Source organism: Callospermophilus lateralis, chromosome 10 (assembly GCF_048772815.1).
Source record: "Callospermophilus lateralis isolate mCalLat2 chromosome 10, mCalLat2.hap1, whole genome shotgun sequence".
Taxonomy (NCBI): Eukaryota; Metazoa; Chordata; class Mammalia; order Rodentia; family Sciuridae; genus Callospermophilus; species Callospermophilus lateralis.
The window spans coordinates 90094512-90115969 of NC_135314.1; the positions used below are offsets into that span (position 1 = coordinate 90094512).

Genomic DNA, 21458 nt, shown 5'->3' on the forward strand with positions numbered 1-21458 from the left:
GATATTAGTTGATTCTTATATTTAAATAATTATGGATTTAGAATTAACTTAAGAAAATTCATAAAAATTTTTATACTAAATGAGATTTTGGGCATAACCTAAATTGAAATGTGAGAGAAAATTAAAAATAAAAAAATGTAAACAAAAAAAATTGGAATTATATATCTAGTAAATAAAAAGTAAATTTTGACCTGTAATATAAAGGCTTTTTTCAAACTCCTCATTATTAAAACACAAAATCTTTTCATAAAAACTATAATATGTATGGGCTGTAAAACTATCCCAATAGCTTTTCTATAAATATACCAAGTATATATTTTCAGTTAAAAGCTATTTAATGAACATTTTGACAATAAATTAAGATGTAAATAATTACCTATTAAAATAATATTTTATTGAGGATATGTTTTTTCAATGTTCAAGTGAGAATATTTTATGCTGGTATATAGTAAGATAAAGTTTACAGCTTATTAAACATTTATTTGTCATAAAAAAGGGACATCGAATTCAAAAACCAGACAGTGCATTCAATAGCTATAATTTTAATTGCATAAATTTTAGAGAGGTAATTTTTTCTCAAATATTCAATTTTCAATAATGTGTACCTCAAGAAGTAATATAACTGTTCCTATATATTTTATAGCTACAGATTAGTAAAGCCTAAAATAGTATTTAGTATTCTTTTCCAATGTTTTCCTTGGAAAGATTATAATAATTATCAATTTTTCTTCAAGAAATGGTTAAAAAAAGAAGAGAACTTATAGCCATATATACGGATAACAAATAGCATAGATCCAAGTGTTCTATTCATTTTTTACTTTTACTTTTAAAATATCATTTTCCATTTATTTTAAAAATATTAATGCAGAAGTAAAGGGAATTATGTGACACCCTCAAGTTGGTTTTAGGATATTCTAAGTTTAAATATATAAGAAGATCTCAAGTTCAAATTTCAACTGTATAATTATTTTAAAAATGTCTAAAATAAAACAGATAAGAAAGAGCTTATGCCATTAAACAAATGATAAAATATTAGATTTTGACCACATAGAATGATAACCACTTGGAAAGGAGAAAATACAGTATCTGAAAAATTTTAGGATGACTAAATTAAATATTAGCCTGCACTTAGGCATATGCTAGGAACTATGTTAAGTACCTATTGGTATTATTGTAATTAATTTTATTATAACTTTATGAGATAGGCAATTTAATGATGTTCTTTGAATGAAACATGGAACCTCAACTTTCAAGATAAATTTAAACTTTATATTACATATTTATACTATTACTCTATAAATGTATTTTAAATTTCTACAATAGTATTTTCTTAATATTATATAATTTCATCACCTCAATACAATCTACAGCTAAAAAAGAATTGAGCAAGGTAAAAAATCTAAACCATGAACTGTTATATTAGATGACCAATTATATTTATCTTTAACTAAAAGTCAAGGTATATTTATTGTTAACATTCATTTCCCTACCTGTGCATTTATTCCACATGGATAAATAAAGATTTCAATTATTTAGTATAACTCAAAGATTCAAATTATGCTACATGGTACCAACATAATCTTTATTGTTAATGCAAAAATGTGAGAAAACATTTTCTGCAATTGACTTATCAAATAAACATATTACTATTTTCAGTTCAGTTTTGGAAATTTGAGAACACTGTCACATTTCCCTGTAATTAAATCATTAAATTCCCTTTCCTCTTTAGAATTTAAGTGCTTAGTAATAATCCCAATAATATCTAATATGTATGAAAGAATTATCATGCATGCATTTCAGATTTAATCTACACATAATCTCATGAGTTGAGATTATTTTCTAATCATGGTTTAGATTTGAAAAAAAAACTTAAGATTTTAGATTTGCTAGACAACATTCAGAGGTCACATTACCATCAAGTAGAAAGAAAAACTTTAACTTCAGTTTATTTATACTATTTGGGCATCCTATAATGTTGTGTTTCACTATTTTAAAAAAGCTACTTGTAGAGCCCAGAGCAAGTACAAAAAAAAATTGGGAGGACTGGAAAGCCTATCAACAGCAGAAATAATGTAATAATTGCAAAATAGGAGGAAAGGGCAAGAGGATAAAACATAAAAGAATAGGTCAGTATTATCATAGCATACCATAGCAGTTATTTTGGTGAGTCCTATGTGGACTATGTGTTACCAAAAAATTAACATATATCTAGAGATTATTGTTTCAGTTTTTAAAACAACATGGAATACATATTTTAAAAAATCTGGGAAGTGTGTAGATTTAGGAGTTAAATTAGAAAGGATTAACTCCTATTACTCTGCCTCCCTCCGTGTTTTTCTTCTCCTTTATTTCCTCTCCCACTCTCTCTAATTCTCTTCCTCTAAAACTTACATGAATACTTAGAGAGTATTTAAGCTAACTATATTACAATAAGATATGCAAAATCAACCCTTCTAACATGATGTCACTTGCTGGGACTTCATATTTCAAATGGTCCAAATACATAATTAAATTAGATTATCATGTAGGTTAAATGTATGCATGACTTCTAAATTATGTGGTTAATTTGTAATAAACTTTGAGGATTTGTATACCCATTTCTAGTTTGTTTGAAGCCATGAAATATACTTTGATATTAGAAATAGAATGTGAGGCATTTGATTATTTATTTTTGGTCTACATTCGCTTTCGTAAAGTTGGATTGCTAAGTGGCAGAAAATGGCATAGTGTAAAATCTTTTCAATGTAACCTTATGATCAAAGTCATATTTAAACAAAAAAATAACTTTGAAGACATAGAAATATTTGGTCTGACTCATTTTGAAAAGTAACTTAAGTGAGTCAGTGGAAAATGGGAAGAACTCTGAACAAGCAAACAGCAGATTTCACTTTAAAATTCATTAAACTATAGTTTTGTGATTTTGTGTCTGGAAGCTGGCCATGTTTCCCATGACAAACAGAAAAGTTCTTCAGTCTTAGAATTACAATATATGAGGTTATTGGTCTTTTGTAATTACTTCTGAGAATTGGGTATGAAGTGCCTTATTAAATAATTCAGTGAACAAGCATATCCTTTCAAAGAATCAGGATAATGTTTGCTTTTTACTTTTGTTCACAAAACACCATCAAAAATTGTCTTAAGAAATAAAGAAGCAAGTCTTTCTTCATATACAGAATCATACCTAAAAGCATTATTCAATGACACAGAATTAAACATTGTTTAATTAAACATATTCCCTGAATTTTATCTAAAATATTCAGAGAAAGCCACTTAAAGAGATCTTCTAGGTTCCTCCATAGCAGGGAAAATGGTGATGTACCAAAAATTTTAACAGGAAAACTATTTTTCTTTTCTTTCATATCTTCTTAGCCTCACTATGTTTATGTTTGTCTATTTATAAGTTGTGTGTATATGTATGTGTAATGTATGTATATATATATATATATATATATGTATATATATATATATATATATATGTATATATATATATATATATACACACACATAAACATTATATACACATGTATATGTATCACAAATCATGAGCATTTTATCTTCAAGAACTTTATTTTAGACACAATATTTTTATATTAAATAAATACATACATAATTTAATTTGAGCAAATAAATTAAATTTGAGTTCAACTATATCTAAACTTCTGTGACATAGAGTAAATGTTGCTTTTTGTCAACTAGAACAAAGAAAACAACAGTTCTTTTGAGTACAATTATCATAGGGATTGAGGAAATTGAAGTAAATGAAACTCATAGTTCAGCTAATTTGACAAGTATGGAAATGTTTCATGAAAATTAATTTTTAAATGGCACTCTGCTCACCACTAACTTTACTAGAACTATAGGATTTCTTAATAATTTTCCAGTTGTCTTATCTTTGAATATTAAGTATATGTAACCAATACTTATAGATATTTTCTCAACCATAAGCTCATGTTTTAAACTTTAATCATTTTTTGGATTAATTTTAAAATTCAAATAATATGGAATTGTATTTTCTTTAAATAATACAACTCCTTCCTAATTTGTAGTAAGCAATTTACATACTTGACAGGAGAAATACATAGAAATTGTTTGTTTCCCACTTTTCTTTTACCCCAGACTCTTCTCAAAGGCTTGCCCATATAAACATTATGTCTGGGCTTACTTGTGATAAGTCACACAGGGCCCAAATATTTAGAACAACGTAGGCACATATCTAAAAGGCATTTCTCTTTCATTGTTCCTATTTATGATTAGATAAAAACATTACCTGATAAATAGATAGATAATACTTTGTTCTCTAGAAACTAAAAATATCTCCTTGATTTCTGTATCATCAAAAAAATCTCATAGGGTTACCATTGTGTATTAAAATAATGAAAAAAATAACCAATCTTTTATACCTTACGATATGACAGCACTAGGAATGTGGTGTGCATTATTCCATATATAAAATAGTAAAAGCATTTGTGGAGTTTTGTGTAATTCCACAATGCACAAATGGCATGATTAAGATACATTCATTTGTGATTTTACTGCATACAAAATTGACTCCAAGACATGGCACTAATGTGTGGTGGAAACTAGTGAATGGTGTAGACTTCACTTTTCAGTAAGGTTTAATGTATTTCTAGTTGTCATAGAGTTTACAATATTTTTCTTATTGTTTTTGTAAAAATGGTCACAAAAAGAATGTCAAATTTTATTGCATTTTATAAAAATAAATTTTGTAGGAGAGTTCTTTCTAGAAATTTGAGATTTTATGAAGGTCTCAGGGTCCACATTACTATGTCTCATAATGTCAGTGAGAGAAATTTGAGTCCATTATGACAAATAAAAGACTATTATGCCCTAAAGTTTAAAGAAACAAAAGTACTTCCCCTTAAAATAAACTACTATAAATATAAAACTAAAATGAACTCAAAGCCTGTCCTCTATAGTTTAAGCTATAGTAAACTAGCACAGAACTCCAGAGAACTCATTTGAGTTTTCTGCAGCAATATATGTGGATATCAAGGCATACATCTAAATGCCACTGTGTTCCACCTTTCCTGGCACACAGTGGGGGTACTTTTTCACCAATCACTTCAATGAGATTAAATTAACATTTGGAATTCATGATAAAACTGAAAAGATCTCCTTCTCAGCTCTAGGTTATTTTCTATTCATTTTAGGAGATAATTTAATGTACCAATTATGCTTCCTCTTTGCCCTCCCTATCTTAGATACACAGATTCCCTTCCAAATTCCTTTTTGAACTGTGATTTAGTAACTACTGCTCAGCTAAAATAAGATTAACTTTTCTCTTTACCCATTCAGCTGCATGTTCCCATACCAAATGTTCATTTAGAATCATAATTAACAATTGTGATTCACAAAGAAGTCACTTAGTTCTATGCCTTTTTAATGTCAAATGTATGACCTCACCTTTGAATTTCAGACCCAGAATATACTTGATGGACAAGGTGAGGCAAGCTCAGCAGAAATTTTGCTCTAGAATCCTGTCTGACTTATGCTTCTTTTTTCTTTACCATGTGAATGTGTATTAATAGATTCAGTACTAATGTATGTACAACCCCAAAACTTTGGTATGCCCTGTCTCTCTGTCAAGAAGATAATGAAGAGTGTCTAGCAAGGCTCTGTCTGGAAGGAGATTCTGCACACAATGCTTTGTTAAACTTGTTCATAGGTTTATCAGGAAAATATTACCAGGTTCTTGTTGTTTCCTATTCCATACAAAACTCTAATCACTACTTTATAACTAATCAAAGGGTTTCATAATACAAGTATCCTCTGAAATTAACACAAAGAAATTTGCTTTATGTTAATCCATTATATATTTGGTGTTAGGATTTTGAATAATTGGCCTATAAGCACTATTAGGAAAAAAAAAAAAAAACTTTTTAGCGTCTTATTTTAACTTGAGTTTTTTTTTTTAATTTGTTAACTTGAAATTTGAAAGGCATGCTTTCTGCTTACAAAATATATACACAATCATTTAGAATAATTATAAATGCAGAAAAATAAAAAAGTCAAATCATTCATAATTCTACTTACCCAATTATATAATTATCCCCTAATATACACATTATAGTAATGATAGGTTGAACAAGCAGGGCTTGTGTAATATGTCTATATCCAAAGCAATGACACTTTGTTTAACACTGCTCCCTCTAAAAATATTCAAACAGGAACATTTTTTTTCTTTAAGTCCTAGAAGACAATTTGGACTTTCCCATTATTTTTATGATTATTGGCAATAAAAAGCCCTATAATCAATTTGAGTTACCAGTCTTAAGTAATTAGAATGTCTCAAATCTGTACCCTTCATTTAAAATTTCATCATTTTAAAATTCCCTCTAGTGTTGGAGGGGCAGGAATATAGTTAGTACACGGGGTGGGAAATATTAAAAACTTCATTGGGTATGATTTTTTTCTGACTGTACTGTTCCTGTCCTAAGAGAGCTACAGGCTCTCTGAGGCTCACAGATATTTTAAGCTGCCTTTGGGGCTTGTGGATACATTGTGAATTAATTGAAGCAGCCTCTATTGTAGTTTCTTTGATGAGAACAAATGCAATTCTAATGTGCCCTGTGGCTGACTTATGCATCAACAATCCAAGTGGCAAGAATGAAAGTAGATGACACTGGTTCTGTATGTGGCTCCATCTGACCTACTAGAAATACATGGATATTTTTCTATTGCCAACTCAGGGACACAGGCCAACCCAACACTGATACTTTTTTATGCTCATTTATTAGCACCTTAGCAAGCTAATCTCTTACCTTTAGATTTTTCAAGTAGATTTATCCATCAGTCTACCCTGTATTCCACACTGCAGGGAATAGGTGTTAAGCCCATCATGTATTCCATTGAAGTCCCTGTCCCCAGTGGTACAGTGGAACCTTCTATACAACTCTTTAACTCTCCATAAAACCTCTGCTCTTCAATTCCAAAACCTTTTATATCCCAGGTATGAGTGAGGGACTTAGCAATATTTCTATCTATTTTTAGTTATTTCATTTGAAATATTGATGTTTGGTAGCAGATTTTGACATGCCACTCCGTAACTTAGAGTATCAGTTTAAAAATTCTAATTTATCATCTTGATTACCTATATACTGATTTACTGTAGCAAAATACACGCACACACGAATGCACCCATGATTGAACCACCGCCACCACCACCACCACCACACTACCACCACCAAAACATACACAGGCCTTAAAAACTCAGGATTTGAGATGAGCCTTCCTGGGTGGAAGTCCTGAGAATTTCCTTTAACTACATCTCTGTCTTTTGAGTCAATTAGTCATTACTTTTCTACCTTAGTTACCTCATTTGAAAATTGAAGATAATAATAGCCCCCATTTCGACATTATGACTATTGTGAATGTTAATGTGATAATATATAAAACATGTTTAGAAAAATATCTATCCCATATCATAATAGTGTTTCTGTCAGAGGCAATAATAATAAAGTCATTATTTATTGTAAATGTTCTCTTTATAACTTATTTGATTTATGATGATTTTTACTTTATTACTTTTAATAGCTGTGTGGTATTTAGCAGGACAAATGTAGCATAATTTTTAATATTTGGTCACATCATTAATCATGATTGTTTATCATTTCTTTCCCCTTCCCAGAATAGAATACATTTAATATGAGAGTGCTGGATCAAAATATGATTATTTTAAGGCATTTAATATATTAGAAAAATTATGCAATAGGAAATAATAATTTCATTTTGTATTTTATTTTCATGAATATTTAAAAATTCTGGCCACTTATATATAATCAGACACTATCAGATTTAAGTGAAAGGACATCTTTGAACAACATTGAAAAATATGTACAGAATGTTCTCTTCTTTCCTAATACAGTGTGCCAAGAGATTTCTGGAAACATTTCTGGACCAGGGAATTAGCAAAGCTCATTTAAGATTGAATGAGGAGAAATCTAATTTATCTTCAGAACCAGGGACTTCCAGTGATATGACTACATTGACCATTCTTCTTAAATAGAAAAAGGAAATGAGGTAAGAATGAGCAGCCATGGCTCTCTATTGTGGTGCTTCATTATCAGATAGTAAGATTGAGCTGCTTTAATTATGTAAATGCATCTAGAGGATGAGTGTTAATAAACTTCTATTTAAATAAAATAAATCAAAATTCTGCTTCTCCTTAGCCTATTATATTTTCATTAAATTCTTGAGCACAGTTAGTAACTGTGAAGTTATACAGTTGACAAAATCAATCACTAAGGAGTATAAATCAACTAGATACTTGTGTAACATGAAGCAAAAGGTAATTAGTCAGTTTGGATAATAGATTACAAGTTTCACATTTGTCATGAGAAGAGGATGCTGTGGTTTTCCTTTACAGACAGGTGCTATTATGAAGAGCACGCTAATTTTATCAAGGTCCCACAAACTCACCAAGGCCCAGCTTAAGGTAACCTCTGTTTTAAGGACTAAGAATATAAATCACTTCATTTAGAATATTCTATTTTGGAAAAAGTCATCTTCCTGTGACAATCTATGACCTTTTGTGCCATTCTCTCTCTCTCTCTCTCTCTCTCTCTCTCTCTCTCTCTCTCCCACACACACACACACACACACACACACACACTCCATACTCTCAAAAGCTCATGACTCCAAAAAAGCAAAAAAACAACAAACAAACAAACAAAAAGTATTCACCCTAAAACAAAAGAACTGCCATTGGACCAACCTTATAAAGTAGAGGTAATTTTCCTAATTTCAGGAGTGCAATCTGATTTGTTATATTTTTCACTTTTTTAATCATTTTTAAATCATCTGCTGTTCCATAACTCACATCAATCACTTCAGCCTGAAAGAGAGAAAAAAAGAAAAAGTTAAAGCTATGGAGTAATAATTACGGACAAATTGATGTTTAATATGGTGAAATTATGTGCAGTAATTGAAAGAATCAAAAAAGAACTAATTCTGTCTCTTACCTGATCCTAATTATGAAATATACAACTTTTCTATTTCTGTCATGCCATTAACAATTATTCTGGTCACTTGAGGAAAGAGTGTTAGTCATTTTTGTTTTGCTCTTTCTCTCCTAAAGAAATTAAGAACTTAATATATTCTTCTAAGAGACCATAAAGTTTGGTTTGTGTTACATTCATGTTTCTGGGATTTGAGTCATTTTACAAAATATTGAAGATTATTTTTTTTAGGTTCAACAAGGATTATATTATTCTCAGAGCTGAAGAAATTCAATGATTCTTCATTTTATCCAGATGAAGTACAAAAACCTCAATTGCACAATCATGTGCATAGCTGCTCAGATTGTCCACATGATCGGCTATGAATGATACAGTTGTGCAGAATACAAGCTATACTAGCACATGGACTTGTCTATTATTCCAAGACTTTAGAATATTGTCCCAAATTACCATTTCAGTTATAATTCCTACTATCCCATACCTATAGATAGATTCTATTCCAAGTCAATATCACTCATTGTTATATTTCTGTAATGTAAAAAGATTCACGACTTTCTCAAGATCTAATAGCAGTCCCCTGGTGTATTAGCCCTTTTTTACTCCTTGAAAAATACCAACCTATAGGGTCCATCACACAGATATTTCCATTAGCCAAAATGACTTCTTTCAACTATACTTTCTGTTTTTAAAATAATACTTGTTAAGCATTCCAGCAATCATAATACATTGTTTCAAATTATAGCACATGTCTAGAGACATGTTGATGAAAGGAGTTACTGGCGGTAAATAGTAAACGAAATGGAGAGGGATACTTCAGACCTCTAACTTTCCACCATTCTCAGTTAAAGCTAATGCACTTCAACCAGTTTTATCCAAAGGGCTTCCACAGAAGTTTCATATCAAAAATGATTTCTGCTTCCAGAACAACATGTGAATACCACTGAGAGATGGGTAAATCTATGGTAGACAACATTTCTGGCATGACGTATTTATTTTGCCATCACATTCATTTGCATATGCAAAAACAATACTAATTACAACAAAGCCTGTTTCAAATGATACCTACTTGTGAATTATCTTTCTCTGTTACCTACTTATTTATAACCTTTCTCCACTTCAAATCCAAGAGCAATCTGTAATCTCTTTCTGCAACTCTTAAAGCCTTAACTGGACTGGTCTCTTTGTGTGTGTGTGTGTGTGTGTGTGTGTGTGTGTGTCTCCATCTACCAGTTTCAGTTCCAGCACAGAGAGATTCCTTATGAAGGACCCATTACATACTTCTCATCTAGGTGTCTGGCATACACTGTTGACTCATTGGTCTTGAACTGAAATGATCATATCTTATGCAAAACTTCTGAAAAGTTAAGCTGTACTTTCAAGTGGATTTGCCAAAAAAAAAAAAAAAAAAAAAAAAACCTAATTGTTAAAAATGCTTCTGTCAGTATGGTTTTCCATTATAATTTTCTTCCTATTAAAATGTGATTAAATCATTGCCTTTAATATAATTCTTGAGTTTGCTGATGTTATTACCATATAAATAACTGTTGATCTATGATTTTAAAAGCCTGATTAAATAAATGATCACATAATATTAATGATTGCATTGCAAAAATGAGAGAATTCATATTTTTCATTTCAAATTTCTAAGCTTCATACTAATTATTTGTGATTTAGTGACAGCATCTTAAAACAGGGCCATTACTCAGCTGGTTGTGTTAATGAACATATTTTTCATATTTAGTAGAGTTTGAGGAAAAATATTACTGCTTTGAGGGGATATAGTCTACACTGTGACTTTTTGCTGTATCCACCAGATATAACACTCACAAAACCACCAAAACTACAAAAAAATATTTATAGCATTAGAAAATACCAATGGCTTGTATCCACAATGATAATTTCCATGAAGGAGGTCTTCAATTCATCTTCCATAAATAGCATGAGTTAACATATTAAACTATTTTAGCATGTGAGACATTTTTCACAAAAGTATTTCTCAATACAGATTTCATTATATCAATCTATTTTGTCTTACCCATTTGGGGCTACTACTAAAAATCAATAATTAGAAAAGTCTCAATGTCTCAATGTTCTCAGTGTTTGACAGGCAATAAAAAAAATGTATCTTTCATATTTATCTTCAAGCAAACTGAAAATCACAGCTGCAAGAATACACATTGAATTTTTCTGAAGCACAAATCAATATACAATGATATGATAAAATGACAACCCATTTATTTCTGCATATTCTATTTGCTACAGAGAACCTATTCTTATTGTACTTGTTCTGTCATACCAGGAAATCATCCAGTCAACTAGTTAGAGTACTATTTTTAACTTATGTCCAAATGCCAGGGATTGAGTCATACCCTCATGGTCTTTATTAGAACCTAAGTACTTGGGTATTTATTGAGATATTTAACTTCTGTGCACCACAGTTTTTCCAATGAGAATTTCTGAGAGGTGCAGAGTGAAATGGAACTTAGTCCCTTCTTTATTTAATTTTTTTCAACCAGAGACAAATATTAAAAATTCTTTGTGTTAATTTTTCATTAAAATTCTCTATATTAACTTTTGAATTAGGAACAAATAGCTGGAAAAATAGCAACAATTAAAAAGGGAATAATATTTGATCCCATGTAAAAAAGAAATCAAGATATTGGGATAATATCAAAGGGTCATAGGCTACATTTAAACAGCTAAGCAGAAAACTGGCACACTTTAAAAATTCAGGTCAAAATACAATTACCTTCTGCCTATGGTAAAATATGCAATTAGAAGGAATCATCAACCAGACAATTAGCAAAGACTAAAAACCAAAACATTAAAAATTGACATTCCATTTATCAGTGGCTCCATGGTTTTTAATCTAAGTGACATAAATCACAAAAATTGTTAAATAGAAACCATAGAAATTTGACTTCCTTCATCTTACTCCTCTGAAACCAATTCAGAGGGGTTATCTTTTGTTTGATAAGAGTGCCATGAAATGCTTAAATAAGCAAATAATTTACACAAAGACATTGTTTATCAATGACTTGTTAACAGGGCTCTGATCTTATGATGAGGAAATGTAATAGATCAAGCTTCGGAATTGTTGGAAACATACTGCGCCTAGGAACAAGAACACATTCAATAAGTTTCTCCCATATGCTGGAATTGTGCATATAATATGCCATTTTCTCAGATAACAGTGTCACCATTTCAGAGATAAGGAAGGTGAGCCTCAGAGAGATGAAATAATCTGTCCAAGTTCTGTGACTTTAATTCAAGAGTGGAACAGATTTTCTTTAGAGACCTTCCAGGAGGCTATTTTACCAAGGACAATGAACACTTGGCAGTCACTGAAGAAGAAATCTCCAACAGCACTGTTGAGTTAAACATACCATACAATAAATAAGAATTGCTAATTCCTCCATTAGATAATTTGCTTTTTTTGTTAAAGTTTATTTTTTAAATGTCAATAACAATACTTCTACAGAGAAAGAAACATTAAATCTAGCTAAAAAATGCTATTATCATAAAACTACTCTTATAAAGTTATATAGAGTGGCTCCACATTGTTCATGTCTGATTGCTAAATTCTTTGTTGAAAATGACTTAGCTATAGAGTTTAAAGAAATTTAAAAAAATAATGGTGGACTTTTTTACTTACCAAAAAAAAAAATCATATGTTGCTATGGAATAAATATATGTTTAAAATTATGCCTATAAAGATACACATGGACACATCCCTGAATTCACAAACTGGTCACAGTCATTTTTTGTCTTTTGCACCTAAGCTCTTATCACATAGTGGACACACAATAAAATGAGTGAGTGAATGAATGAATGGGTATAGGTATACACACACACACATACACATACACACATCCAAACACAGCCGCTGATGCTGAAAAATAGGGTTATAAATCACATATAGAGATTTTTGTTTGGTGCCTAAAAAGGGGGGAGACTTATTAAAATTAACTAGGGGAAGCTGATTAAAAGAAATAAATAATAAATGAACTAATACATGATCTTTTCCTCAGTGACTCAGAGTTGAAGTCCCACCACTACCAAAAAGAAATATTTTAATGAGTGCATTCTATATATTTAGCACTATTCCAAGTATTATTTATTCATTTTCTCCTTTAATTACAATAAAAGTTCAAAGAGATAGGTTACGAGCCTCATCCTCATTTTAAACACAAGGACACTGAAGAAAAGAGATATAAGGTAACATATTTACAGTGACACCTCTACTAAATACTAGAAAATTCAAAGATAGACAGTCTATAGTCTAGACTCCACATATGATATGCACCTACATTATCATCAATTCTACCTTTGCCAGAAAGCAAGCAGGTATGGTAGGTACGAAGATGGAAGGTAAATGGAAAAGGCAGTGGCCCTTTTGAAGATAACACAGATGTTAAGAGGCTGAATCTACAAAAAATTCTAGCAATCTAACCTTGGGTTAGTAAATAAACTTTTCTGGATCTCTGAGTTCTCTTTAGTGCAATGATGACACCAATACACAGCAGTGTATTAGCTCAGTGAGTTCCAATGTCAATAGTAAGAAAAGTTGATTATTTACATGGCCTCTAATGCCCTGCACACTCTAATGCTCTCCACACTGCTCTGTGACCTCCTCTCTTCTATAGTGCTGGCTTCAGGGACTTGTGACCTATGCAGTTGCACAGGGGACTATTCTCACAAGGGAACCATGCCTGGCTTAATGTTCTCCTGTCACTACCTTGACATTCTTAAGAATTTTTGAACAAGAGATCCTGAATGTTCATTTTGCACTGGGTCCAATCCTGCCTGTTTCTTCTCACTGTCCCCCAGTTCAACCTCAGAAGCTGGTTGTGCCAGGCACACTGTCTGCTAGAATATGGACTTGAGCTGTTACCACTGGTTAGAAATACACCACTTTTCCCCAGATCCATTTGACTCATCCCTCTGCCATATATGAACATCTTCCCTCCAATTTCAGAGGTCCAGTTTTGCCAACTATGAACATCCTACTCAAGACTACAGCCATGCCACCCATGAAAATATTTTCTGTCCCCTTCACTCTGCTCTTATTTGCTAAATTATGTTTCAACTTCTAACTATAGCTAACTGTACATACAATATATTAATATAATTTGCTTCTTTGTTATGGTGATTATCTGTCTCTACAATGTTTACATTCCACTAGGGTAGGATCATTGTAACTGGACAGACTCATCCAGAATTCTACAACAGTGTGAAGTCAATAATAAATGAATATTTGCTAAGTGATTAGGGGGTTTTAAACGATTCTAAATCGGAGACATAGTGTCTCCAAAGGAAATCTAATATCTAATACATAAAATGACCAAAGAGAAGTAGAACTGCTTGAAGAATTGCCAGCTCAAGAATTCAACACCCAAAGCTCAGAACACCCAAAGCTTTTCATGCTCTGTGTCTCTTGAGATAATGAGAGTTTAGGCAAAAGTGAAAAAAAAAAACAAAACAAAAACCTTTATAATGTTTCCAAATAGAAACTGAAAATTTTAAACTCTTAGGAAAGTTATAATTTTTTCCTTGCTTTCTCATAATATCAGCAGCAAAAATTTTAATGATATTACCAAATGGACTAGCTGTTTGCTTCAGGGACACAGGAGTTTGCAAAGTTGCATTCCTATCTACACATGAATGGCAAGACAACCCTAAGCAGAAGCAACTTACAAGTAAGTAAATGAAAGGCAGAGTTGTGTTTCCTATTGTCAGCTAAACAAAACAAATGAAACAATTATTGAAAGTAACTAAGTCAGAGAATTGTCCCTAGGGCAATCGCATCATGAATGACTTGGAATCCACAGTAGAGAACACTTCAATGCTATTTCTCCCCCACCTTGAGGTAGCAAAATTTATTCATGCTTATGAAATTATTAATGCTTTGAAATTATTCAGACTTGACATTTTCAACCAAATCAATCACTCTGAGCCCTCATAGTTATTATCTAAGAGAGATTCAGAATGTACAGAATGTTAGAAAAGCTTGCTTTGACTAAAATAGCAATTTTCAACTCAAATTCAGAAACGATAAACCCAAGCATACTGATGACAGAATACAATATTAGCACAAGTACTCTTCATCTAAAGACAAATTTTTACTTTAGGATTTATTATTACCTAATATAATCTACCTTTTGAATTCTTTTCAGATTAAAGTGTTTATGTTTAACAAAAACTTGGAAAATCAAAACGATTATCCATATTTCACATTTTTCTTTCTAAAAAGCATTAATATGTCAATATTTGTAAAGAGTTAAAAGTTCAGAGATTGTTAGAGTTTTCTCAGTACTTCTGGTTGTCAAGTTCCATCAAGGGTTTTCCATCATGGACATTATCAGAAGGACCTCAATGCATCAAGTATGAAGACCAATGTGGTTTCCTTCCTCTCACTAATCAACCATTGCATTTTCAAATTCCTTTTCAAAATAGTTTCCCAAAACAATTAGGGGTTGGCATAAAACTGCAGAAGTGTTTAAAATATTTCATTACTAGTGTAGCACAAGTACTAAGAAGTTAACATGGATTTGCAGCCAATCAGAGACACTAAATAGAGGATTAGATTTGTATATCTCAACTGAACTCAGCATTTGAGACTAAATTATTTGTCATTTTTTGCAAAGGACAATAAGGTGGCTTCAGATAAAGAGATGGCTTCTCAATTTTGTCAACTTTTCTTTGTTGTGAAATATGTAATGACTGAAAAAATTATAATATGGATATACTAAATATAATCTTTAATGAAACAATGACCACATTTTAACTAAAGGTAAACTATAGTTTCCAGTTGCCTAAGCATAGATTGTTTAATAAATTTTAAAAATGTCTTTAATTTTATAACCTGACATATATATCTAAAAGCTGAAAAGTAGCCTAAAATATTTGTAATACAAATTTAACCTAATTGAAACAAAATTTCACTTTTATATTCTAAGTATAGAGTCTCCAAAGTTAGTAGGAAAAAAATAGTACAAGTTTAGAATAAGATTGCATGCCGGATTAAGAAAATATAAAGAAAGAAAATATTTTTCTTCCTGATTTTGATAAAGAGTTCCAGAATTCTCCAGAATTTGATGAAGCACTCCTTAGAGACTGGTTATCATTTATGTTATTTGGCCAGCATTTTAAAGATAACACAGTCAACTGGAATATCTTCACTTTGGGCCATTTCCATTGATCAAACAGAGTCTCATTTTAAAAAAAAAATTATATATATATAAAAGGAATTATGGAAAACAAATCAAAAACAGAAGGAAACTGAATTATGGAAGCCCAAGAAGGAGAGTATTATAGAGAATTATGTCATTTTTCAATAACACATATCAGACTACAGTTTAGTTTCTGAAGATATGGTGAGAAATGAGTTACAAAAGATACCTTTCACACTGCTTATATTCTGCAAGACTGACAAAAAAGTAAACAAAGACATTAACAGTTGAGAAAACTTTCAATTATGATATGCCTTAAAAACAATAATGTATGGGTAATGAGGAATTCTTTATTAAGGATGTCAGATATTGCCTAGATCATATCCAATTGAAGAGAAACATGAATTGGCCTCGGGAAGGTATTTTTAGGTAGCTGTAAGTTTTTGAGAAAGTAAAGAACTCTTATCAAATGAAACTAAGACATCAGACATGTTAAAGAGTAAACCATGACTATTGGATTTTGAAGTAGGAAGTTATTGATTTTCTTCTAAGTATGGGGATTAGATAAGGATAGAATTTTAGAAAATATATCAATGAAGAAAAGAATAAATGTTAGATGGTAAATCTGAGCTGATATAAAGCTCAGAGTGGTGATGGTATATTGGTTTTTTGTCAGCTTTTAACCAAAAAGGAGATTTAAGAATGTTTATAGACTAAAACGATTTGATTCCATTTGTTTGACAACTCCTAGTAATGATGGAAATACAGAGAAACTGTATCTAGAGTCTTCTTTCTTAAAAAAATAAATAAAATAAAATAAATTAGTGCAAAAGAAGTTCTACTCCATTTATATTTCCATGAATATCAATAATAATTGATCATAAGAGTTTCTGTAACTTTGTCATTTTCCCTATGCTCAGACCTATTTGCTGCACTTTCTCTGGCAAACTAAGACTAAGACTCCTACAAAACACAAAATAACTGCATGATTACTTCAGAGATAAGCATCTGACAATGTTGTAAAAAACTCAATCTAATCTCCAGGGTGATGTAGGGAGCAAGCCATTAACAAAGACATAACTGAAGATATGGTGGGAAATGAGTTAATGTCAATGTCTGCACTGAAAGTCCAAATAGAGTTGGAGGGTCGGTCCCAGTTGTTTGAAGAGCAGCATAAAAGATCAATAGATACTGTTTTGTCAAAAAGTCCAGGATCCAGAAGTATCCCAAGAAGGTTTACATCTCACAAAAAAATTGAGGGAATTTCAAAATGAACTTACATTTTCACCTTCCACTAGCTCTACTGTAACAGTCAATTTTATCTGCTCACATCAGACCTTTAAATCTAAAGGAAATTATCCACTCCTTTGAATTGTATGATTGACTTTTGAGTGACATCTTTGACCCTAGATAGCAGAGGTAGAGGACTGATTGCAAGTGGAGTCTGAGTGCACTCTCACTTTCAACCCAGTGGCATTGTCTTTGGCTCTGACCACCCATCCCAATATCGTGACCAAACTATATTGACAATCTAGCCCATTAGCTCTTGCTGAATGTTAGGAAGCTGTATGCTAATAAAATGGTTCTCTGAGATTAAAAAAAAAAAGAAATCATTATATATAAAGGTGGAAAGTTTCTGTGGTTTAAAGATTCTCAATAAAGTGGATTTCAAGATGCCAATAGGACATCAGTTCATGAGGAATTGGGGGCAGGAATGAGCAGAATTCAGAAATATGCACAATATCAACTCTCAAGCAGCAAGAAAGAGTTAACTTGACTGGCTGTAGTATACCACTGGGATACTTCTCCATAGTCTTCTAAAGTGGTAGGACATGTACAATTTAAGTTTTGCTAGGTGGCTGAAAACAAAAATCATGTAGTGTTATGGGTCAGGCTATATTGGCAATGACCAAACAGACTACATTTTACCCTGAGACTCCCTGTCATATAAGAAATGCTTCTCCCATGGGAAAGCCCTGCCTCTGTACCCATTACTAATTGCCTAGCATAGCATACTTGCCAACACAAAATAACAATTCTTACACAATGTATAATTGTTCTCTTTGGTTCCCATTTTTCTTGGGCAATGTAGCCTGTCAGAGAATGATTGTCTAGACGTTAGTAATCATTCTCTTATATTCAACTAGAGTCATTTTGATCACTTCCCTTCTGCTTGCTTGCTGCTATGCCAACCTGGAAAGTCCCATGGGAAATATGAATGTACCCATTACATTGTTTCACTAACTGCTTGATTCAGCTTCTGTATCCCTGCTTGCTTGCAGCTACTTTAAATACCCCAAAATGATGAAGCTCAAGGCTGTTTTCTACAGAGACAATTTGGTCCTGTAGGAAGCAGTCCCCGGCTGGTGGGAATAAAGACTCTTCAATTTGGACAAGACTGGAACTTGGTGTATTTTTTGAGCTACCTGCCCCACAACGGTATGCATTTGAGATAGAAGTGAAAGCCTGGGCATTGATAAAATGGGAAATTTCTCAAAAGGTAGATGAGAGCAAAGGGTGTGTGATTACAAGAGGAAGAGAAGAGCAAGAGGAGTTTCACAGGTAATGGAAGCTATTGGGAAATTTAATCAAAGGTGTGTGTATATGTGCATGTGTGTCTCTGTGTATTTGTGTGTCATAAAAAGGACTAAACCATATGCAAATAGTCTGACATGTTAAAATGGGGGAAAAATTAATACTTAACCATTGGTATCCGTGTGCTAGACATTTTACTAAGATTTTTTTAAATTGTTTACAGTCTAAATTCAGAATTTTTTATTTGATAGATATTATTCAACCACTGTATATATGGAAAAAACTGAAGCTTAGTGTATTTAAATAACTTGCTAGAATTCATAACAACATAAATACTTGCAACATTTTTTTGTTTTGTTTTTGGTATTCCGAATTGAACTCAAGGACACTCAGTCACTGAGCCACATTCCCAGCCCTATTTTGTACTTTATTCAGAGACAGGGTCTCACTGACTTGCTTAGCACCTCACTTTTGCTTGAGACCGGCTTTGAACTCACTCAAGGTCCTCCTGCTTCAGTCTCACAAACCGCTGGGATTACAGGTATGTGCTACCACGCTCAGCTAAATTCATGAAATTTTATAATTGCTTTCTTAATCCTTTTCTCGTAGGAGATTTTGCTAGTTGAGTGTGGTAAAGCCAAAAACTTTCTTATTTATCACTGTGTCCTCTGTGATTGGCATACAAGTCACTTAATATATACTTCCTAAATGTTGTACATGAAACCCAGCTGGCTACATTCCATATTAGTTAATATTCCAGCACCAAACTAAAATATAAAGAATAATAAATTAATAATCATAGGGTGTTTTATTTAATAAATGATACTCAACTTATTAAGGGTGTTGAAGGGGTTGAAAACTTATTCAAGAAAATCAAAGGTCATGAAACTAATATGACAAATTTTTTCTTCTAAAATAAATTGAGTTAGTGTTTTGGAAATGGTATAGGGACCATCTTTTCCACATAACTCTATAGTTCTGAAAAGACTGAATTTGTGGAACTTACTAAAATGAAGTAAATCTTATTTATAAACTATTTTATCTAAGTATTTACATTTTACAGGTATTAGGATATAAATTAAATTTGCTAAAAGAAAAATCAATGTTTTGCTAAGAAAACTACGATATTACTTAACTCTGTGCTATGTTTTAAATCAAATCAGACACTTTGAAAGCATTAGAATTTTCTGCCAAATAGTGATTATGGTGGTTCAGAATCTTTATAAATAATTGGTTTAAATAAAAGTCTATATTCAAATATTTTCTCACTAAAAATGCCACATTTATTCTAATAGAGAATTATCTATTACACTTTACCCACTTATTTAGATTCAACTACTCTGCTTTAAGATTTTTATTTCATAGAATAAGCTATTTTTCCCACATAGAAAATGTAACTTCTCTTCACAAGATTTAAGATTTAACTATGGAAAATATGTTTTGTTATCTTTCTCCTCCTCCTCTTCCTCCTCCCCCTCTTCCTCCTCCTCTTCCTCCTTCTCCTCCTCTTCTTTTTCCTCCTCCTCCTCCTCCTCCATAAATGCTTCTGATTAAATTTTAAATATAGGGGAAAATCTACTTTAAATACATTGAAACTAATCAAATAAGAAGGTAGCAATATGGAATTATTCTTCTTAACTCAACTGGTTTGTGAACAGAACTGATGAGACTACAGACAGAAGGTCATATTGAGTCCAGGAATGTAGGCACAGTTCTAAAAAATTAGTAGCATATATGTTCACAGTCATTTATTTCACATTTGTGTATCACTGTCAAAGGGTGGATAGCACTAGAGAAGAGAGACAAATACAATACTAAATTATTTTCAACATTGAAAAACTGTTCCAAGCTCATATTTCTGTCAGTGAGATTGTACCTTTGTCTTCAAACCCCCAAAATACAAATAATACAATTCTGTTCTACTCCCCTAGCTTTCTAATACATATTTTTTTTTTATCTGAAACAAGAATCTTTCAGAGCCAAATGTATAGATCTCTTCTTTTTGCTATAACACTTATAAGTGTGGTTTGGTTTGAAAATATCAAAAAGTTAAAAAGACAAAATTTTCCTCACCATGAGAAAATAGGCATCTGAGTATAAGTTATTCGGGGAATCCTTGTAGTGGTGATACTTTTTTCTAAAACTTTCTGACAAAACATATGATATAGTGTTCAGATGTCATATGTCAGACTACAATTTCTTGATATTTTAAACATTAAGACAAGCAATGCTCTTCAGGCCCAACTTGACATGATTTATCATTCCACATTCAAGAAAAAAAATTTCATTCCTAATTTGTTTAAGCCTTGAGTTTAATTAGAAAATATGATTAGGGTATTATGTATAGTCTATTATTTATTTATAATTGTCAAAGCATTTTATTCCCTAAAATTAATATTTTTCACATAAAAAAGAAGATAGGAAAATTAAGACACATGATGAATATGACAGAAGTCTGTACTTCCAAATCTTGATATTTAGTTCTGATCTTTTCTTAATTTCTTCCATTTAAATGTTTCTACTTTCTGCCAGGCAATAACAATAGCTAACATTTATTGAGTGCTTTGTAAGTGCCAGGCACTTAATATGTTTTTATTATTTCTTTCCCATGACAACCATCTAAGTGACTATTATCATTCCCTTTCTACAGATGAGGACACTAAGTTTTAGAGAACTGAAATGACAAATGACATTTGTACAGCTGATAAGGAAGTCTCCTTAAGGAGTTGGCAAAAATAATTGAAGTATTTGGCTTTGTGTTTCAGGCAAAATA

General features: G+C 31.6%; 1 protein-coding gene across 1 annotated transcript in view; it reads right to left on the bottom strand.

The window, feature by feature from the left end:
• Positions 1 to 21458, bottom strand: part of Naaladl2 (N-acetylated alpha-linked acidic dipeptidase like 2) — a 645091-nt gene that overhangs the window by 488871 nt on the left and 134762 nt on the right. The window contains exon 4 of the mRNA XM_076867047.2: positions 8735 to 8854. Within this exon, the coding sequence (XP_076723162.2) occupies positions 8735 to 8854 (120 nt within the window). The remainder of the gene's footprint in view (positions 1 to 8734; positions 8855 to 21458) is intronic.